The 23728-nt window shown below is 39.0% G+C and overlaps 1 protein-coding gene across 3 annotated transcripts; it reads right to left on the bottom strand.

The window, feature by feature from the left end:
- Window positions 1-1908: 1908 nt before the first annotated feature.
- Window positions 1909-22304, bottom strand: sec24a (SEC24 homolog A, COPII coat complex component). Of its 3 annotated transcripts, none has more exons than XM_053332368.1 (23): window positions 21936-22304; window positions 18089-18730; window positions 15288-15458; window positions 13945-14007; window positions 12984-13150; window positions 12260-12447; window positions 11803-11905; window positions 11336-11462; window positions 10717-10826; window positions 10417-10529; window positions 10087-10205; window positions 9653-9708; window positions 9138-9344; window positions 8786-8909; window positions 8204-8362; window positions 7744-7917; window positions 7548-7658; window positions 5861-6036; window positions 5599-5736; window positions 5251-5355; window positions 4332-4424; window positions 4089-4192; window positions 1909-3522 (listed from the first exon to the last, which is right to left on the bottom strand). In XM_053332368.1, the coding sequence occupies exons 1-23, from the start codon at window positions 21988-21990 to the stop codon at window positions 3408-3410; spliced, it is 3420 nt and encodes a 1139-aa protein (XP_053188343.1). In that variant the 5' UTR covers window positions 21991-22304; the 3' UTR covers window positions 1909-3407. The 3 variants fall into 3 exon arrangements, with proteins under 3 accessions (XP_053188343.1, XP_053188344.1, XP_053188345.1); XM_053332369.1 differs by having other exon boundaries at window positions 15288-15455; XM_053332370.1 differs by having other exon boundaries at window positions 22192-22270.
- Window positions 22305-23728: the final 1424 nt, after the last annotated feature.

Genomic DNA, 23728 nt, shown 5'->3' with positions numbered 1-23728 from the left:
TTTAATACCATATCAGCCACAGAAAGCTCAGAGATCCTCCACAGCTGATCGTTTGGTCGTGCCCAAAGCAATTCACAACCAATGTGGGGAAGTGGCCTTTATGGTTTAGGTACCAAAACTGTAGACCCCCCTACCCCTATACATCAAACAGGCGATGTCTGTGGACATTTTTTTAATAGCGCTCATAACAAAACATACCTTTACTGCAAAGCTTTTAGTTTATTTGTGTTTAATCTTGTATTTTATACCGGTTTTTATTTAGTTTCCCTTTTTAAATGTATTTGAACTTTTGTCCCTTTTTACCTGTTCCAATGTTTTTAGTTTTTATTTTATTTTATTTTTAACCTATGTTGTTTATTTTCACTTGCTCTACTTGTTTGCCCTTGTTTTTTTTATTGTTTTAAATGTAACACACTTTGAGCAGGATTTTATGTATGAAAGGTGCTATATAAATAAAGTTATCATCATTATTATTAAGTAATATATTTTTTAATTTAGCTCTATTAGTTATATTAAACAAAATATGACTTGATAGTATCAATCTTTTTAATCTTCCCAAAATGTCGATATTCTTTTAGTTGATTAAGCTATCAAAATGTATTTGTTTTTTTCTTCCATCATTAGTAAGAGTCCTTAGGTTATACAGAGGGAAATACTTGTTTTTAATAAAGTGCTCAACAATTAAAAATAACTTGTCTGTGAGCTCACATCAACCACCAGGTTGCAGTATCTCCATTGATATACAGTGTGGGTGTGATCAGTGATGATATGGTTGTGTCTAATCAAGACTACACTGTCAACCACAGCACAAGAAGGTCAGAACAACAGAAATAGATCATATCTACAAGGAACTTTTGTCAAAAGTAATGCCAAATAATGTCAAATCTGAGAAACTGTGCACAGACAAAGAAACATTTTAAAAAGCAAAATTAAACAAAAATTACAATAAAAACCTTATTTAACATCACTTCAAAATCATGAAGGAAATCCCTTCATGCAATTAGGCTACTACGTCAGTGATGGGAAAATCCACAGCCCTCGTTTAATAAAAATGTATTTAAAAGTTCATTTGAAGCTAGAGGCTTCAGCAATCAAAATGAGTCAAATCAAGTTCCAATCATCTTTCAAAGATAGTCTTTTTAGTCCCACTTTTTTGCTATGATCCTTGCCGAAACACAATCAATAAATCATCAGATTCACTTTAAAGACATTTTTAGAAAAGAGCAGCTAATAATCTTGCTGCAGATCAACCGCAGTGGTGTTTTTATCTCTTCCATCATGTTTCCACTCAGTAGTACACTGTAAGCACATTCAGAGAGGATCTTTTAGTGGTCAGTGTGATCAGGAGGAAAGATTACAGCGGAGAAAACCTGTTTCAGCCTTCAGTTGGGCACCTGACTGTTTTAAGACAGCCTTGATAAACTGTGTACCTACCCTTTAACCTGTTCAACAACATGGTTGTCTGGTTACTTGCTGTCTAAATGATATCTAAAGAAAACCAACAAAAAAGTCTGTATTTAGCATGGACAGACTTGGTGATTTGGGGATGTAAATATATGATTCATATGCACAAAAAAATGTCTGAATAAAACACTACTTTACTTACTCTGAGTGTCAAAGTGCACTCAGAACAAGTAACATTAAGTAAACCTTAATAACCATGTGTCAAATTATCCAGCTTTGCTCTCATATCTCAATAGAGGACAAAACTTGAGGGCAAAAATGGATCTTATGTAACCTGTAATGCAGGACAGGTGCTCCTTTTACATTTTCAGTCCTGTCCATTAATTAAATCCAATTTTCTTTGGGAATCCATTCCCTCTCTTGTGGACCCAAGACTGTTTTGACTCGAATCTGACTCCAGTCAAAGCCATATGGGTGGAGTCCACACCTCTGAAATGTACTATGTACAAACACAGGCTATGTTTATTTTTGATCAGTTTCATATGAAAGACAATTTTGTGCATGAAGACCAAAACATATTTTTCTGTTTCTAAACACATCTTGCTTATATAATACATAGATTACAAACTGTATGAAATCAGACCAAATCAAAAACCTTCATTCAAGTTAAGTCAATAGAAAAACTGACTAAATTGGTCCATAATCTGCTCTATAGTTTTCACTGAATAAACGCTGTCCACTCACCAAAACACAAACTACATTTAAAAAGTCCCAAACATTTTATTTTCTTAGTCATTTCACCTTAATGTTTATACTAAAATTATCAGCATATCTTCACCTATATATAACGCATTCTTTTCAATATACAAGTATCAATAAGCATGATTAAAAGATCACAATGGCTTTGTTATGTCTGTGTTAAAGAATTTCCCATATCCTATTATATTAAAATATTTCATATATAGTGTCTGTATTTAAACAGAAGCTTAATAATAAAAAGTGAGTTCCCATACAAGGCAATTATCGAATTTAATCAGATTGGGAGTCTCATAAATTAAACAATCAGAGAAAAAAAAAAAAAAGAAAAAAAAGAAAAGGTTAACAAACAGAACAGCGATGTCGTCACAGGTGTTCTGAGTGTCCAGAAAGAGAAAGGATGACAAAGAGTTTCTGAAGGACAGATCAGACCAATGAAACAACTTTCCGCTGCCGAGTCCGCACATTCAAGGCAGCCGATGACGGCGAGGTCAGTCCACTTCCAAACACCTTTAAACAATTCTGCCTTTTACAACAGAGCCTCGGATTTGTTCGACACACACAGATATAATGACTGAGAAATTAAAATCACACATTCTGTCCTTCAGGTACGATATTAGAGTGTTATTAGAGCTCAGGTGTTCTGTATACAAATACTCCAGGTGACACCCAATAACAGTCTTTGAGCGCAGAAATACTAGCCTTCCTCATAAACCTATTCTTAAGCATACATACATACATACTTACATACATACATACATACATTTGACATGTTTTTAGTAAAGACAACTGTGCTTTGTGAACAAACACACTTCACACAACCATTTGCCTGGACTGTATCTGAACGATACCTCAGTTAGACAGCATTGTTCTATGAGAATAAACACTGATTCATTCGATCATTGACATACATAATTATCATCATCATCTTCGTTGATTTCTTCTTTTCTTCCTTCCAATGCATTGCTTCAGCTGGGTAAAAAGTGCCAAATAAGCATTAGAATGGATTTCTCATCTCTCCATCCTCGCCCCATTCGTCGCATAGTTTGATTTGAGTGACGCTTTACATCAGTTCAGCGCAGAAGAGGTTTTCTCAGAGAGACGGTGGACCAGAGCTGGAGATGGAGCAAGAGGCAAATTCAGCCTCCCACTACTTTCACTCACACACACACATATATATACGCACACACATACACTTGATGAACATCCTTGCTTCAGTGTGGCCGTCTGCACAGTTCCACTGTAGGTTATTTGGAGATTTGCTGTTGGATGTGCAGCAGGAACTCGTAGTAGGAGAGGGCCGACTCTGTTCGGTCTTCGATCATGTTCTGCATGAAGCTGGCTTTCAGCTGGCTTTCGTCCCTGAGAAAGGCAAATGATAAAATGTTTTTTAAAAAAAAGTCAAGTTGCTTTTTCATGCCAAAGTGCTGATGAAGGAAATTCAAACCTTCTGTTTTATTTAATTTTATTTTGAATGTATTCTGAATTATCATCTACAGAAACAAAACCTCATGATTAACTTGGTGCTTCTCAGTTTTCAATTGTCAGCAATGAACAATTCAATCACGCTAAGTGTAAAGTGATCAATTAAGCCATAACTTTCAAGGTTTTACCAGCCACCAACAGGGTTTTCAACACCAAGTGAATAACCGAGAAACTTAAAAAGGCCCTTAGGGTAGGATTTAGTGACATCTAGCAGTCCCCTCACTCTTTCCTTCCAAGTGTGTAGAAAAACCCCTTTAGATGTGACTTACACACCGGTCCTTTAAAAACACCAGTAGATTACCTGCCATAGAGGTTGGAAGGATGACTAACTTTACAATCTAAATGAACTACCACAGCAGTCATTAGCTGCTTTTAATTTCCCCACAGACTTGTTACTTGATTCTTTCCCCTCTTTTCCTGAATGTCGTCTGTCTGTTGCCCACCTGATGACATGCAGGGTTGGGTAGAACGGCCTCTGTTCCCTCAGCCAACCAATGAAAGCTCTGTTTCTTTGCGACTCTGCGGTGTCCAGCTCTGGAAGCATGTACTATAAGAGGACAAAATGACAGTTAAGTTTTCATTAGCAGAGTGGAGGACGGCATGAGCGTGGATCAAGACAGTGGAAGTCATTTGATGGAGTTTCGGTGCCTATATAAGTTAAACTGTGACTGCTGAAACATTCCTACCAGGTTTTCAGGCACGGCAGCGTAGTTTGGAACTCCCAGGACTTGCATGAGGAAGTTGGGGTTGCAGTTCCGTCCAATCCACAGGTACATCACCTTTTGGAGCAGAATAGACATATATTCAATATAATATAATATAATATAATATAATATAATATAATATAATATAATATGATATAATATAAGAACAATATAAGAACACTTGCACACCTTGTTACTGAGTGCTTCAATTTTAGAGATACAAAGCCACACTGGATACCTCTGCTATATTATGCTAGCGTTGTATTCTAAAATCTAGATGATGGATGCTTTTTGTAATTGTTATTTCAGGCTATATTTTTTTCCATAATGAACAGGACAACTACAATAGGGCTGCACCTAATTATTATTTTCTTTATCAATAAATCTCTCAAAGAATAGTCCCAAAAAATGTCAGAAAACGGTGAGAAATGTAAATCAATATTTCCCAAAGATGATGTCCTCAAATGTCTTGTTTTTTTTCACAACAGCCCACACTACTCACACTCTATAACCCACAGTTACAGACCAGTTATAGAGAAGCTACATCAAAAACATCTTCAGGGTTGACAAAAGTCGACTAATTAGTTAATTGACAAAACAGTTACACAATCATTTTCGCAAGAATTCTAATTATAAAATTGATAACTAATTTTCTAGCCTCTAAAATGGGATGAGTTTTTGTTTTTTTCTAATGATAATAAAGTGAATATCTTTGAGTTTTGAATGTTTACCAGACAAAAGCTAACTATTTGCAGATATCACCTCAAACTCTGAAACTGTGATGAGCATCTTTCACTATTTTCTGATAGATAAAGATTAACCAATAATAAAAGTAAAAACAAAATGAGCTTTTGTAAGCGGTGCCAATTTTAAAATGGTTTGGGGGTGAAATGCTCCGCACCATGCCAGCATCCATGAGGAAAGCTCCATCCCTGCTGAGCTTTTCCACAGACAGCTGCAGCAGTTGCGGTTGAGGGATGGTCCGATCGTTGATATTCAAAGCTCCCTGTGGATGAAGGGAAGAAGAGGAAAAAGATCATCACTCACTGACACACACTACATAACTGGGGAAAATATTGGAATAAAAAAAAACACCCCACATAAAAAATAATGTCTTTTCTGCCTCCTCTGAAACACCTGCTTTTAAAAAGAAGACTTTATCCAGGGTCAATACTGTTTTTCGCTGCTACATCTTTATCCACTAGCTGAGACGTGCAGACACTGAAAAGGAAACTTTCACCCGCCTCACCTCATCTGTCAAGTCATCGATGCGGTACAAAGCAGGGTGGATCATCAGCATGGAGTAGGTCAGCGGCTGGTACTTCAGCTGACACATGGCAAACACCCGGTCATCTAGCCTGGTGCTGGTGCCTGTCCTGAAAGCTTTCTGTAAAGTGCACACATAAACACACAAAACCAGATCAATAAAGGCATCACTGTGTATTTTAACAACACTCTAAGAATCGGAGTGCAACTGCTGTGAAATGACTGGATTTTGTGAAAACGCTCACCTGTTTGAGTAGGGCAAGGATGAAGAGGGGGAAGAGTCTGAGACAAGCTGGAACCAGCAGGCCAGGCTGCTGGATAGTCAACACAGACTGCCGGTACGACATCAGCGAGTCAATGGCAGCGTTGGTCATCGCATCTCTGGCGTCACTCAGACTGGCCGTCACTGAGCGGTCCACAGCTGCACAGAAAGGGGGGGGGGGGGGGTGGACATTACCAGCCATCAGTAAGACAGTATAGGATCTTAAATTTCAGACTTTGGCTGACCCAAGTGGTAGTAACACAGCTAATACATGGGCCTCACCAATTCTCATAGGTATTTGTTTGGCTCTAGGTTATTATTACATGATAATAATTATATATCTGTAGGTATTTAAATTGAGAGAGAAATTGCAAGTAGTAAGTTGAAATGTGCTTTTTATAATGTCTATAATGCCTAAAAATGTAATAGTAATAATAATAATTTAAAGGCGCCTTTCAACGCACTAAAGGTCATGTACTAACATATTGTCCTGTTGCTGATACGCTCATTAGGTATGAAGCTGCAGCCCTCAGCAGGTTAGCTTGTCGTCACTGTGAGGTTGCCAGGCAACCAGTGAGGACTCCAAGGAATCACTGCTCTTGGCCAAGAAAACATTTTTACACTGCAGTTTGTGTAAAGATTGAGAGCTTTAGAGATGCTGACTCTGAGTGTCACATTTAAAGCACAGATATGAGAGGGGTATCCATCTTCTCATTTAACTCTTGGCACATAAGGGCATTTTCAAAAACCTAAAAATCTAAAAAGTATTCTTGTATCATGTAGATTTGAATGACCAGTTTAGAGCAGCTTTGGGTTATCAGTCAAAGTAAGACACAAACAACAGAATTCACACCATACATGGCTTAGACTGACTATATAATTGAAGTGTTAGTGTTCAATTAATGCATCAGTAACAGCTCTCCTCCAGCTGACCTTCATGATGAAATTTAATTCAAAATGTCAAACTTCTTGATATCATATTCTGAAGAGTAGAAAATATCAGTGTCTGCTTTGTAGGTGAACGTGAACTGAGACTGCATAGATCTAAGTGCTCAGTGTGTGATGGTTGCTAGGCTACCACAGCTGTCGCCACTCATCACCATCTGTCAGTGCTTATAACAGTGAAGTCAATGAAAACTTTGCAATGATTTCACAGCAAGCCAATCAAATGAGTAATTATTGCATCCAAGAAGAAGAATTTCAGAGTAATGAATTATCTAAATCCAGGTTTATACACACACACACACACCAAGCTGATGCCTCTCTTTTGAAATATGATATTCATGTTGAAAACGTTATGATGGTCTGATGTAACTGGTATAAAGACAAAATGCCTTGAACACTGTATATGTTACAATGCTTTCATACTCAAAGTTACTATAAACAAAGATGGAAACACCTGAAAATCATAAATTGTAACAAATATTTTTCATAAATCATAATAAATATTTGGTAGAGACTACGGATGCATAACTTGACTACGTAAGTTCCCAACTCTGATGTCACACTTAATCATCATGCACACCACCAGAGTATGTTGGAAAAAAGTATTAATTTAGGATCTAATCTTTCAATATTGTGAGTTTAATGCGTATTTAACAACCTCAGTGACAATGTCCTTCTAAAAAAAGTCATCTTATATGTTCCCTTTCAAGTGTCACAGTACGTACCCATGCAAGCCAGCAGTCCACTGATGGCTTGAACATCGGCCCCAGCAAAGATATCTGACAGAGAATTAACCACGGGGAGACACAAGGTGTGGACTCGGATCCTTCTCTCTCCTAAAAAGAGAAAGACACATTATTTCAACAGAACAGAAATTTTCACAGCTTTGACTGAAACTCTAAATACTGTGTGTTTGTGTACCTTTGCTGGAGGTGTAAAGCAGCGCAGCCTGGAAAGAGACGACCTGCATGTCGTCCAGGTTTTCCTCGATAGACATCTGAACTGCAAAGCCAGCGTCTGGGTTCACGTTGGGGAGAGACAACAGATCTGTGGAGCGCACAAAGAAGTTTCCGTGGAACGTGTGGATGGAAAGACCTGCAGAGACACAGAGGGAGACAAATTGTAACACTCGACTGCAATTATCCCCAACAGCAACAAAAATCAATTATGTCTGGACTCTAAAGACAAAATATAAGATCAAATAGCCATCAAAAACAATCCTGAAAATTTAAATGATGCTGCATAAATCATAATAAGATGAAAAACAACTAAAAAGCAGTAATGGAAAAGAATTTACTAATCACATCTAAGAATGTACAGTATGTGTGATACTTGTGGGCGTGAGTCATTACTCAACCCAACAAATCCTGAGCCAACAGACCTTTGGTGCAGCGTATCCTCATGACAGCCTCGAAGCCAATCTTCCTGGTTATGTATCTCTTCAGCTCCTTCTGGAAACGCTCCACCTGGGCGGGGTTGTGCTGGTGGTGGTAGGAGGGGAAGTAGTAAACGCTCCCTGCCGAGTATCTGGATATGCAGCCTGGGGGAGAGAAGGCAGACAAGAGAAGAAATGAACAGATGAGATGCTATGTTTTCTCTCCCCAACTTTCTCCTGCTGTGCTCACATCTGGTATCGTGGTAAAGAGAATCTGATGCTTCTTGTGTCTATATCTGGCTTTTTACAATTATTGATGGTATTTTGAAGCCATTACTAGATTTCCAATGCTTTTTATCATTTATTTGGTGGTAATAATCATAATATTGTTCAACTAACTTTACTTGTAAAATAATGTCCTCCTGTAGCTACATACAAAACAATCAGAGGGTAAATTATAAATCTGAGGTTGCTGACAAAATCTGGAAAAAAAAACATTAGTTCAAATTGTTCTGTGTTGAGCATTAGACATGTAGTTTCTTCTTTTCGTCTATCCTCCATCTTCCATCCATTTAGTCCAGGACTCACCAAGTGATGCCAGGTCACAGTACTGAGCGCTGAGCAGAAACAGGTCAACAGCGACCTGCTGACCAGAGCAGTCCAGAGCCAGCTTCTTGTAAAAGTCTGTCGCTGGGGATAAGTGCTGGATGTCCTGAAAGAAAACAAAGAAGGTAGGACAATAAGCTCAAAATATTAACAGAAATTTGGCACGTTTTCAAGATCTAATTATAGCTGAAAAGCTACAAAACAGTTATACAACTGCTCCTATGATACAATGTATGCTGCTGCTGTCGGGTAAAAAGCTATTTAATCCCACAGTACAAGGTTCAACACACGTCTCACTGATATTATGGAGAAACCTCATCATTAGATCTCTTACCTTAGCAGATGCCCGCTGGTTGGGGTCCTCTCTGGACTGGAGTGCCCCCACACCGAGGTTAGGCAGTTGGGTCTGAAAAACAGACAGACGCCCTCCAGTGGGCGACAGCAGCTTGAAGGCTGCTTGCAGGGCAGAACCCAGGGCAGACTGGGTCTCCATAGTCTTTTCAAATAAAGTTGGCAGGCTCTTCAGAAGATCCTGCACAAGCTGAAAGACAAATACAGAGAGAGAGACTTATTTTCATGATGCACACTTGATCCCTAAAAGGGAGACATTGGTTTTGTAATTTCATCTTTATTATATCTGCGAAGAGGTTAGAGAGGATCAGCGAGAGTGTTTATTAAAAAAAAGGAAATATTAAATATACAGTAGTTGTCAATGTCATTTCCTATAAGGTACAAAGAAATAGAAAACACATGGCTAAGATTACACTTAAAATTCAGAAATATGACAAAGTGAGGAGGTTCTGGGCTAACATGTTTCCAACAAGTTTTAATCAAGATAAAGTTTCTTACCTCTTTGCATTCATTGAGGTTAACTAGAAGGCTGTCTGGTGTTGGTAAAAAGATATCTGTGCAGAACAAAAAGGTATCATGTAGACACATTAAATACAATCATAAACACTGATGTTATAAAAGTGATGAAACAAATTTTCAAAATCGAAGCTATCAAAAAGTGATTAATTTCAAAAACAAAGAAGAGCCACAACAGAAAAGAAGAAGTCATCTTGATAATATTCCTGAATTTGAATTTTAGCTCAAGATTTGGATATTTGGATCCATTTGAGTGTTTCAGTTTCAACTATGGCTGAAAGTAACACTTCCCTAAAACGCAACACCTATTATGAAGTTTGTTGACCCAGTCAGTCTGTGATCTCTTCATACCTTATATATTTATTAGCTCTACATTTTTGCACAAACATCTGTCAACTTGCAGTACTATATCTCACCTTCAATGTCAGAAACAATGAGCATCTGAGGCTGGGAAAGCCCCTCCTGGAGGTTGTAGAAGTGGATCGTGCTGTCAAAGGTGATGAAGCCTACCTTTGTCCGCGAGTCTCCAGGAAGCCTAGGACACACACATGCTTCAATAAACTAGTACTCAGGCGATGAGGATGACCTATTTCAGCTATATTTATAGTGTCCCATTTCAACCTGGCTGTCAGAAGTTATGTTAGTGCTGTTGAATCCTCATGGTGTTAAAGCACCAGTGTAATAATGACAAAAAAGGCCCTGATGTCTTCTATCTCTAATAACTAGAAATTAAATATTGTACATACGCATTGATGTTGTCCAGCAGTGACTGACAGAACACATTCAGGTAGCCCGTCTCCACTGCATTGTGGGATACGTCCAGAACAAAGAGGTAAACAGCAGGCTGTGGTGGCCTCAGCTGGGAAAAATCAGGGAAAGTACATGTAATTTAACACAAGGTCAATAGAAACATTTGTAAGTAACTTTAAAGTTTAGTATTAATTTACTACTAGTACTTTAATGCAACTAATCTATTCATTTACAATAGACTGAGCACACAGATGAAGAACTGTTCACATTTGTCAATAGTGTGTGTTGAAACCTACCATGTATTCTGAAGGAGCAATGAACTCGATGGTGGCGTTCTGGACCTCGGGTCTTTTGTGTGGCTCTCCGTACGATCTGCTGACTGGGTTGTACATAAACTCCTCTGGAACTACACACACAGACACACACAATCAGACACCATCTCGTCAGATTATAGTGTAAAATAATTTGCTGTGTGCTTTGTAACTCTGTGGTCAGTGTGAAGGCTGTATATAAAGATGGTCCACGGTCACAAAGGTAAAACTGTGAACTGAAGCTGTGGAGTAAGTACATGGTGCTACATAAGGCATACGACCTACAGTTATTTAATGCAGGTATTCATAATGATATAGTCATTACATAATCACTGTAATAAATTATCATGAGGCAAATAGCTGTTTTCCTTCTTTGCTTTTTTCCATATTTCAAAATCAGGTGAAAAGTTTCTGAGATGGTCTTGCCACTTTCTCAATGGATTACTTAATTGAAATACGTTTAGTTGCTTAGCTGTATTAGACTGAATCTTTGTCAGCTGCCTCCGGTATCTTCACTGAAAGTAGCTCTTTTAGAGAATATTCAGAGGATATGTCTGGTGAGAGACATCATATCTCTTCCATCATTCCTCCCAACTATTCTTACCATCATTGACCCGATAGCACAAGTTGCACTTCCACCTCCTCTGGTCCAGGAAGGAGACGAAGGGGTTGATGTATGTTCTGCAGGACCGACACCTGACGATGGTGCTGGATGTCACCACAGGAAGTTGCTGCAAGGAAAGCCACAGAACAAAACCGACCCCTGTGTGAGAAGCGCCTCCAGGCAAATGCATTTTCTTGTCTGCAGCTCATTGTAACTGGCATTTCAATAAAAGACTTTCTTGTTGCTGTCCAAGTTGTGCAACGTCTCTGTTGTCCGTGTCCTCAATTACGACAGGAACAGACGCCAATTCATTCCGACAGATTTTGCCAAGGGGAGCATTTAGTCAAATCCTATCCTAGTCGGGTTACGAAATGTAGCTGTGTTTACCGTGTTACTCTCAATCCCTTACCCCAACTTAATAAACCAGGTTTCATGTTTATACAACATTTAAGAAATAGGCTTTTTACCGAGAGGTCTTTGAAAGGATGGAGCAGCAAGCCTAGTGGCATCTTCGCTTTATTGAGCAGAGACTGGGTCTGAGGGATGCTGGTCAGTGTAGAACGGAAAACCCTGGAGAGACACAAACACACAGAACTTGAACTGCATGCTGAGATTATGTTATCATTGGTATTTCACATGTACCAGTTTGGTATGTGGGTGCCTGGGTTAGTTGTATGGATGAACCTGTGAAAACTCTTGTGTTCCCTCAAAACATTTTCCCAGAATGACATAACGTACTGTATGCAGGGACAAAGTCATGCTTATGTGCTTATGCTAATCTAAAATACATACAGTGCATGCACAGATGATAACCTTACCACAGACTACATTTTGTTATTCACTGTAAGCACTTTTACAATCATTTACTAAGCACAAATAGACAGAATATAGACAGATGCTGTTGATTAGTCCACCATGGCTTACTCTGGGTGGCAGTTTATCTTCTGCAGATCTTGGGGCAGGGGAGGTATCGGGGCAGGAACTGGAGTTGGTGGTAGCAGGTTCCTCTCCTGCAGCAGGTTGACCACTCTCAGGGCCTCTGGGGTGCTGGACTGGAGGCTCATGGCCGCCAAGGATGGGCTCAGCTGGGCTGGCCCGGGACCACCAGGTGGCTGCAAGACGCAAAAACAAGAAGCATTTAACCAAAACCTGAGACAGCCAAAATATTTAGTATGAAAAGGCAACCAATGCTTTGATTGATAATTTATTATCTTAAAGTCTTATCATTAAACAAAGTATTTTGTTTCCTCAAGAGTATTTTTCTTGTAAACACCCCCCAAAAAAATTAGTTAAATAGTTGTGGATAACACTGGCTACTGTCCCATGTGTAACAAAATGTTTGAAAGAAAAACTTAAAAAAAACATTTAGATATATCAGCAAACACTTGTTAGTTTAAGGTGCTGAAATCAAGACATGCATTACATAAGCAAACTGTGTTCCTTCATAATGTAAAATCAAGCACTCCTTTGAGTCTAAAAATGCACAGAGGTAAAATCTCAGCGTCAGCTTAATGTTTCTGTACAGCCTGCACAGACAGAAAGGTTTAGCTTGTGTGCTACGTGAAAAGAATATGAATGACAGAAGTGGCAGAGCATGTCGTTACACTAACAGCACGCAGTCAGTGAGCTGCTGAAACATGCCTCTCACCTGCTGGTATTGCTGAGGTCCTTGACTGTAAGGCTGCGTGGCGGCCTGCATCGCAGGGTGCATGGGGGAGGTGGCGTTGGGGGGAGCAGAGCTCTGCTGGTACCCAGGGGGAAGGGAGGGGTAGTGACCCAAGTGCCGACCTGGAGGTCCAGGCTGAGGTGGACCAGCTGGGGAAAAAATAGGAACAAAAAATTGTTTAGTTTTCTCAAGAAATCAAACCCACTGAGCAGCAGTTATCAGTGGAAGCAATATTTTATATTTTTCTTACACTTATACGATGTGTTACTCTGTCTAATAATGATTTCTGACTTGCCTTCCTTCTCTGTGGCACTCAGAGCTCATTCTTTTCTACTGAAGACAAATCTTTAAAGTGAGTCATTTTCATTTTTTAACACGACTCAATAGTTTCTAACAAATGTTGCTCAAAGTGCATTTGGTTTTCGAGATCATTATCACCTGATAAATACATATTTGGTGCTCTAATAAGTGTTATACTGTATCATCATGAACTTCAGTAGCCTAGTTAATGGTAGTTCTAGTTAATCAGTGGCTCGCTGATGTATTTTGTTACTGGACAACAAAGGAACTAAAAATTAAAATATCGCCAAACTTATCATTTAAACCTAAAAAACTAATCAAAGACAACTGTTACAGTATGAAAGCAGTTACTCTTGTGACATTGTGTATTTAGCAACATGTACAGAAAAACCAATGCAACAGGTCATGAATTTTAAGATTCTGAACAGAACTGAAGAACATATTAAATTATATTTTTAGATATTAAATAAAATGTAAAACAACATTTCAGAGACAAATAGAATTACTTTGCCTCCTCCGAGAAAAGAGGCTCATTTACTGTCAGGGTCTATCGCTGCTATGAAACTCTGAAGCTTAGTAAAAACAAGACTGTACACGTGGTCGGTGTGAAAAGCTTCCAAGATGTGGCAGAAAAAGGCCTTACCCATTTTGTTGTCAACATGATTATAGCTGTTAGATGGTTGTGGGCCATTGCCAGCCACAGTTCCTGTTCCAAAGCAAAGACATGCGGTATGAATAATTTCAGTGACACTTTTTTTACTCTTTCTATCTCAGTGTGCTAACCACAGGCGATAGATATAGAACGATCTGAACTACAGAACAAGACACGCATGAGATGGACACAAAGGGGAGGACTTTTATGAGACATTATTAACGATGGGTAATGATGGAAATGGTTGTATGGTGTGTAAAGAGACTTCATTATCTAGACACATGAAACATTTATTCAGTTTATTCAAAAGTCAAACAAGAGACACGGTGAGAATGGATGACAAGAGTAAGATAAACTACCGACAAGAAATATATATCACCAGGGATGCACTGTGAATGAGAAATGACTTAGCTAAAGCAGCATATTTAACAGATCCCTCAGTACTAACACCCAGCTACATAAGCACATAGTCAGAGATCAAAGGAAAGCATCTCTTGCCTAATATCTCTTGACTCATTTTCTTTCTCTAGAAGTAACAATGTTGGAGCTCCATATCATCTGATCTTCATATTTGGCATCAAATTAAGGGGTGAAAAAAAAAACAGAACGAGTGCATCCCTAGATTCAAATGAACGACAGGATGGGACACGACAACACTGACGGAAACAGCTAATAGCTACTGACAGATTTAGCCACACCTGGACATTCAATATCCGCCTCCTGGCAGTCGGGCTCAGTGGGGGACAGAGTGCTGTTGACAGTCCCCCCACACTGAGCTGGCATAGAGGAAGGATGGGGAGGGAGGGGAAACAACGGAAGCTGATCAGAACAAAAAATGATTGGCTTGTAAAAAAAAAAAAAAAAGAAAGAAAAAAAAAGGGACACACAGTCCCTGGCTCCAAAGTGGTACAATATCTGTCATTGCTGACAGTGTGCTGAGATGACACAGACCCACAAAATGTTTGTACATTACTTACCTAATTTGTGAGGGGAAAATGTGCTGTACTGACTTCCAACATTTTAACGAGCTCGCTAACCCAGTTTAAAACATATGCAGTCAGACTGAAACACTACTGAGACACAGGATCTGTAGCTACACCATAACCACTTAACAAATACATAGAAATCTTATAGAAACCTACCCTACCATCGATTTCATTTTCTTATCCAGTGCAACTAACATCAACTTCAATCCTCTCACAATAAATGACTAGTCCAGCTTGCTGAGCTCATACCAGGCTATTAACACTGTATCAGCCGACGTCACATGTAAATAAATAATCAAAACTTGCCTCTACAGGTTGTCACACCTGAGGACTATGCACAAAACTTACCATCTGCCTTTGGTGGTGGCGGAGGTGTGGCATTGGCCATTGGGGGTCCAGTGGGAGGGGGTGCAGGTTTCATGGTTGGTGGTAGACCTGTAGGTGGGGGCCCATAGGGAGCTCTGCTGGGCTGATATGTGTGGGGAGTCATGGGATTCATTGGTAGGGGTGCCGTGCCTACTGAAACAGACATACAACAGTGATTATTATTTAGGGCTGGTATCAATAACTACTGATTATTATTTTAACCCTTACATACTGTTCAAGGTCAGATCTGACCCATTTGAGAGCTGTAAAAACACCTCTTTCTTTCTGCTCGACTTTTCATAATGTGAATATATAAGAATTGAAATAAATTGCATATTTCTTACTTCTATTTTTGTGCAGCTGACACACAATTTGTATATTCAAATGTACACATTTTTTAAAAACACCTGTTAAACATGTTGTTATATTCTTCATACACTACAAAATGTTCTCCTGGTACATAAAATAGTGACTGTAAATGTCTTTTTTTCATAAATATATACAATACACTCTTCATTAAGGATTAATTAAACATTTGTTAATGACTGATGGAGAATTTATCAATGTGAATTGGTGTAGAGACTAATTATGAGTCAGAATATGAATAGTATGTAAGGTTGAACAGAGTCGTTTTCTTCTTGTTTCTTTTTGATAATCCAACCAGAAGATAAAAGCAGTAAATCCTCAAATTTCAAAAGCTACAACCAGCAAACTGTTTGGCTTTTTTTTGATGAGCAGCTCAAAGTTGTTAAGTAATTATCTTTAACATGTATTAATCACTTCAGAGTCCATTCATGTGGCTCAGCTGGCACTGTGAGGTCATTTCGACAGAGTGATGACTTCTAAATTTGTCAGCACTACTCTGTCATGCAAAACACGAGCGTGTTGTTGCAACATATCATGTAGACGGCAGATACGTTGCATCACAGAAGCGCTCGAACATTATAAGCTCTGAGTCGAGGTGACAACAACTGGTTGAAATACTGTCCAACAGCCAGCAAATGTCAGACAGAGCATCGACAGAGCCACAACGGTCTCTACTGACACACCAGTCACTTAACATGTGTCTAAACTCTTATTCATCAATACTGTATACATAATGTTACTATTCTGTTACTATATTTTACTACTGTTGTCTGTTTTATTGCTTGTGTACTTATTATTTATTGTTTTTTATTCTTTCTAGTGATGGTTAACTATTTCTTGCTATCCACTTGCTGCTGCAATAATGTAAATTTCCCCACTGTGGGACTTATAAAGAAATCTCTTATTTCATGTTATCAATGAATGTGGCAAATAAGTTTGAGTATGAAGCGTCCGCATTGTTTTTCTAAATGATACATGGCCCTCGTGAACAGCATAAATAATCGCCTATTACCCCATACAGCTTGATTATTCTTGGAGCAGTGACAGAAAAGTGTGATTGCCAATTTATTAAATTAAAAATCTATAACAGCAGGACCAGAAGACATAGGCATAGTCTTAATTAGATTAGAGATTAGATTGAGATAAGGCTGCATGATTGTGATTAAAATGATAATCCTCTTTACTTCACACTGTTCCCTGTGCTTTTTTTTTTTTGGATTAATTTATCATTCATAACATATCACTCATTATTAACGTCAGTGGTGAAATTAGTGATATTTTATTGCACAAACCGGAGTCCACAATAATTAAATGAACTGATTTGTCCTGATGGTGCTGCTGGGGAGAAAGGTCTCAAGTAAATCAAGTAAACTCTTCTTGTTGGTAGAGTGAATGTGAGCAAAGATTTTTAAGCCAGCTACAATGAGATTTAGAGATATGTTGGTAACAGCCACAGGCGATTATGTGACCTCTACTTTACTGCACTAAAGATAGCTTTAAAAAAAATAAACTAAAATCAAGGCTAATTCACAAAATGCTTTGACAAATCATTCAGACACTGAGGCCACAGATTACACAACCAACAAAACCACTTCCTCCAGCGAAAATGTTCATGAGTAGTTGACAAAGTTACTCAGATTCACTCCGAGTGGCCTTTTGTTTTTCATTATAAGCCAAATACTTCACCATGGAGACAGATGTTAAACTCTTTGCCCTCTTGGCATATTTTGTAATTGAAACAAGAAATCTAACCACTATCAAAATGGCACAAATACCCTTGAGACAGTTGTGTGTGTTTCTGCCAACATAAACATAAAAAAAAATGTCTTTTTGGGAACACAACCTAGGCCCAGAAACTGAAACTGTGCCAGAAAAAAAAAAAAAAGTAGATTTGCCCTCAACAGCCACGTCATGCATAAGAGAGCTACAGTGGAAACAATAAAATTTCTTCTTTGAACTTTGTACAATTTCAGAGCAAATGAGTCTCTGTGCCTGGGAGGAAATCCAGAGGCGGCATCGAGCCAACATGTTCAGTGTAAGAGCAGAGGGCAATGTCCAGCTCCAACATATCAGCACTACTACTAGATACTCATGTCTGCAGCACTTATTTAAGACAATGACGAGACACATTCAACCTGCTTTAGAGAAGTTATTGGGAGGAGTGTATGGTGGGTAATTTATGAAACAGTGTATGTTTTTAAAGATATTACAGTGATTATGTGATGGAGGGACCCTTGAGTTGATGAAGCTGAAGTTCTGATTTGAAACTTGAAATGATGATTCATCTTTTTATTGATTTGGCTCAAGGAGTGCCAGCTTCTCATTTACCCAGCCCTAATTTCATCCTAAAATATAAAGTTGTAGTAACATCTGGAAGTTACAGTAGCTGATACAAATGTGGCTTTCAGCGTTCGTACCTGGCTGGATGTATCCATGCAAAGAGGTGGGGGGTGCCATCCCTGGGCCTGGTGGCTGGGTGGCGCTTTGGGACACGGGGGCTGGTAGTGCAGAGCTGTAAGGTGCTGATGATGGTGGTGGTTGTGGTGTCAAGCTAGCAGCTGGGTTCACATGATTTGCCACAGGGCCACGAGGTGGTGCACTCATGGAAGAAGTGGTTGGCCCCATCGGTGGTGGAGCTGTGTTGTACTGCCATGCTGGAGCCACGGGCGGCTGCTGCTGATGATGCTGCTGCTGCTGCTGCTGGGGGTTTGGGTAGTAGCTACTAGAAGACACAGCCGGAGGGGGAGGTGTGCCCTGTGCAGGGGGAAGCCTCGGACCAGGGCTGGGGCTGGCAGACTGAGGAGGAGTATGTGATGAAGCAATTCCCATAGGAGGCCTAGTCAACAGCGGCTGGCCTGGAGCAGCCGGGTAAGAGGTGGGTGGTGGGCCAGACTGGTATGAGTTGACTGAGGGAGCAGGCTGGTATGGCCCAGAGGGATAGAGTCCAGGACCAGGGGGCATGGGAGCTTTGGCCTGCATTGGATTGTAGGTTGGTTGGTGAGTCATGCCGTAGCTGACCCCTGGCAGCTGCTGCATGGCAACTGGATTCTGTGACGGACCTGAAGACCGGAGGAAGCAAAAATATACATGTTAGAGACAGTAGGTCAAAAACAGCAGGTTCATGTGTATTAGTTACACATTCCTACTCCCAACACAACAACAACAACAACAACAACACACACTCCTTCAGACATGCGTTTCACATTATACATGTTGAACGCGCTTCTTTTTTAATATCATTACTTTCAAACTGCTCTACAGCATAGAGCCAGACCGATATATCAGTAAGCCGATATCGACCTATCACAGGCATATCGGTATTGCTGTGTTTTTTTATTCATAGCTAAATAAACTTATTGTATAAAATGAGTGCACTGAAACAATTACGGACACTGTAGCAGTACAAAAAAAAAGGCTGTTGGACCCTCTCTTGCGTACCAGATACCAAAATGTGCACAGGGATCGTAGCTCTCTAGGTTATGGACCTGCCACGCTTACCCAGAACCATTATCAACCATTACTATACGGTAGCCTTATGTGGAAGGTCGAAAGCCAAGTCTTTATCTTAAGAGAGATGAAGGAGACAATGTTACAGATTCAGAGGCTAAAAGAGCTTTTGTTCATGACATAAGGTGAGTGTGTTTTGATTAAAGTGAATCCTTGGGTTTAAATCTGAAGAACAGTACAAAAAGTGTAAGAAAAGCAGGTGTGCTGACAGTGAATGAAAACCACTCAGATGCACCAAATGACCAATGAACGGACAGCCTGGGGTGTAATCCCTTTACCTTAATCATGATCTGCGCTCAGTGACAGTGAGTGTGGATCTCAGAGCCAGAGTCAGACCTTTCTTTACTGAACCCACACACAAAAACTGGGCTTTGCTTTTTTTTTTGGATAAGAAATACGAATAAGTGTTACTTTTAAATTAAGTAAATGTTTCAGATACCAGACTAAAATGTTGCTAATGCCATATTTAAACACAGAACCATGGTGTTATACTGAAGATCAAAGCACTAATTGATTTACTCTTTCTTTTCTACTTAATTAAATCAAAGACTATGGTCTAGACCTGCTCTATGTGTAAAGTGCCTTGAGATGACTTTCGTTGTGATTTGATTTAATCTTCCTAGTAGTAGTAGAAACTGATCAGCAGGAAAAAAGAAAGAAGAGAGAGAGAAGAGAGAAGAGAGAAGAGAGAGAGAGAGAGAGGCTGGAGTGGTAATTCATATCAATAAATGTGTGTTATCTAAACAAGAACCGGTGAGGCATCAGTCCTTTCTTTGCAGAATCAGTGAGCGGATCCGTCTTTACACTCTTAATGATTACATAATGCCAACAGACTCGCTACTATCCACTTAGTCCTGCACTACACCACCGGGGGTAGAGCTAAGTCAGCAGAGTGAGATGGGATTAGTGAACAACTCTTCTCAATGAGCAAAAGATAGATGAAGGCACATAATCCACCTCAAATCTTCAAATCTTTGTCTTTCCTGAAAGATTTTTTTAAGAACTAAAGCTTCTGGCCAGAAAGGGCCTGAACTGGGCCGATCTGCCAAGCGCAATATAAAACAACAACAACAGAACATCAAACAACATGAATCAGCTAACATTGATGTGGAAGTTAGTATAATTTTACAAAGATGAATAAATAAATAAAAGCAGGTTACTGTGTGTTCATCGGTCAGGCTGGGTATCGGTACTCAATACCTTTAAAAAGGTATCAACCACAATAACTATACCGATACCAAGTAGTATTGAAACATCTCCCATCCAAAATATATTTGCAATCAATCCTTTTTGCTCCCAGAGCCTTAAAAAAATATGACTCTTTGTACAGACTTGATCACAGGCAATCAACACAAGCGGTTTATGATTTAATGCAACATTTGATTGGCCCACTGCCACAGCAGCTACAACCAGTCTGTGATGCTGAAATCACAGTGAATTTGAGTTATTGGTTAAATGGTGGTGGCTTCTTTACACATGATGGGTATTGAATGAAGTACTCAATCTGCATCACTTTAAGGGTGTGTGGATTGGCACTGGTATCGATACCCAGTCCCATTCATCAGATACAGAAACTTTTTTTTTTAAGGTGAGGTGAAACTATTTTAAAGATACCCAATCTCATCTGAATTGGTAATCCACATTACAGATATACCATGATAATAATTACTTTACATTCATTGCACTGAAGATCCCATCCAGCTTTAATGACATGTTGTTAGAGTTTGCTTCTTCTGTCAGAAAGACACTGTTTTCAGATTAATTCGGGCTCTAAATAACAGCTGAATTAGCATCATTTGGTGACCAATCTGATACAAGATAAGAACATGATTAAAGGGAGAATGGCAATGAAGATAAGACGCTCAGTTTATCTACAGCTTTAGAAAACCAGCATTATTAACTAGAGCTGTGCAATTGCTTCATCTATATAGTGTAAGAGGTCTCCTTATAAAGGCAGTGATAAGGAAAGCTAATGAAAGCTGCACTCTGTTGCACTTTTGTCAGCTGTCACTATTGTTGTTGTGCGATGTGTACAAGTAACCTTAAAGTTAGGTGAGAGGAGTCTGAATGAAGGATCTCATATATTTGGATCATCCCCAATGTGCCACATGTACAGTAAAACGGAGAAGGACAACTATAGACATTTAACTCCCTGACAACCCCGTGAGGACACCCAACAAACCTGGGAGATGAGGACTGCTCACTGCCAATAAAACTAAGCTACAAGAAAACGCCAAATAATCATGTGGATGTGTTAAAACGATGTGGCAAGGAGGGGGGGGACGTTGTACCTAACATAGTAGCCTCTCATAGTGGTCACTAATATCACCGTGTGTGTTTACTAGGGGGACACAAGGAGGTAGAAGTGGGGGTAGGGGACATCCCAACACTTGGCTTGACGGTTTTATGGTGTCTATGACCCCTCAGTTTGTCAACCTGTTGGGTTTTTGCCACCTCGACAAACCCTAAAGTTAGCAAACACTAGGCTAAATCCAGAGATAGTTGTAGTTAAGTTTGCCTTGGAGATATAAATTGTTTGCCTACTTAAATCAGTGACGTGGCAAGATTAAAGGCAGATACAATTGACAGCTCACTCTCGCTTGGTTACGTTAAGTTGCAGCGTTTCCAATCAAGCCAGATAGCTCACAGTTAGCACATTAGCCACAGAAGATAGCGTGAACCGATTAGGCTAGTATTAGCTACTTAGCCCTGTGTTAAGTTTACGTATAAATGTATGTATGTGGTTTTCTTACTCACCATTCGCATACGTCTGTCCTGTCCCATTTTGAGAGTTAAATCCCGCACTTGACATCTTGAAATAGACACCAGGATCTAATAATTTGGAGGTTTTGCTTGGTTGGCGAATAGCTAGCTGCGTCTTTTTAAAGCTAAGCGATGCTAACTAATTTAGCTGGCAGTAAAAACGTTTTCAAACTTTGTGTGTTTTTTTAAAGTCAAAGCGGCGTCTCGTAGCTGCTTGTTTCAAGAAAACAAAAAAAGTTAATTAGCTGACTTGTTGTGTGGCTGGCGATCACAGGGCCATGGCTGTTATCGAAACCCCCGTTCACAACTACCCCACACGGGTGAGTAACGACGGGCCTGCTCTCAGTTATGATCGTTACTTCTCCTCTTTCACCGGAAGTTGGGATCACCCAGCAGAGCGACGTAAAACTCGTCGGGCATGCGCAGTGTGTACACGTGGCATTTCCTCCCTGTGCTCTCGACTAATTGAGCGTACTGGAAACAAGAGGAGAGACAGCTCAGATTGGATGAAGATGAAGAAGAAGAAGAAGAAGAAGAAGAAGATACAATTACATTTCTCGTTTGGCAGCAATCCTTGTAGCAGCTGCAATCATTATAAATATGAATAAATATGTGTTAAAATAAATAACAACGTATTTAAAAATATGTATAAAAATAAAGAAACAACATCAATAAGAACAACAAGAACAAGTTAAAGTGTATTTAGTCATTTAGTTTAATTTTGTGGCCCAGCCTGGACATGCTTTGCAATATTAGTACTTCATGTATACAATTAATTTCAATACAGCTGTGCAATATACATATAATATAAATATTTCTTTCACTTTAATCTGTGCAAATACAATATCATCTCTGGTATATTACCACTCAATACCAATATTACTATTCTAAATAATGTAAATAATGTCATGTTTATTTTACTATATACCTTTTTTTACTATTATTGTTCTTGTTTTTCGTGCTTGCTGCTGTAATAATTCTCATTTTTTAATAGTGGTGTCCTTTACGGGAAAAAAACTCTGTCTCCTTTGGTCTTCAACCTTGCATTAGGCACAGCTATGTGGTTCCCGAACTCAAACTTCATGCAGGTTGTTAAGGGGAGAGTAGCTTTAAAATGTAATCCAGAGCCAGGCCATGAGGTGCCTTTATGTTATATGTAGGATCAACTGTAAAATCAGTTCTAAAACCTATGATGTAAGATGTATATTTATTGATCCCGCTTGGGAGAAATTCAAATTGACACAGCAGTACAGTGGAAAAAAGTAGCAATGTAATAGAATAAAATAAATAAAACACTATATACAGTAAACTGAAACTTTGTATAAATAATCTGCAATATATAAATGTGCAATATGCAGAAGTTCCTGAGATTATATACATGTGATTGTTCCTACATACAGAATATACCTCATACAGATAATTAAAAATAAATGTGCAATGTGCAAAAAATCTGAGATATATACATGTGCAATGTTTCTGTGATTTACATAGTAAGGTAAAGTAAATACACCTGTGCATACTGTTGTACATGTACAGCATCAGTCTTTTTTAACTGTGAGTTAGTGGTGGATTACATTTGTTTTTATAATCTTTATTGATTGACATTACTATATATAGACATTTATTTTATTTGTTTTAATGATAAATATGGGAATGTGTGTGCATTAGCACTGTATTTTTCTTTTCATAAGTGTTAACCCTTTGTAAGTCACACCAAGAAAAATGGTATTTAAAAAATGATTGATTTGCTTTTCCTACCTATTTGGGGCCATGGCAACATAAAACAT

The sequence above is a fragment of the Scomber japonicus genome, chromosome 13 (genome assembly GCF_027409825.1).
Source record: "Scomber japonicus isolate fScoJap1 chromosome 13, fScoJap1.pri, whole genome shotgun sequence".
In the NCBI taxonomy this organism is placed as follows: domain Eukaryota; kingdom Metazoa; phylum Chordata; class Actinopteri; order Scombriformes; family Scombridae; genus Scomber; species Scomber japonicus.
The sequence above is the reverse complement of the archived record's forward strand: the minus strand, read 5'-3'. Positions and strand labels throughout refer to the sequence as shown.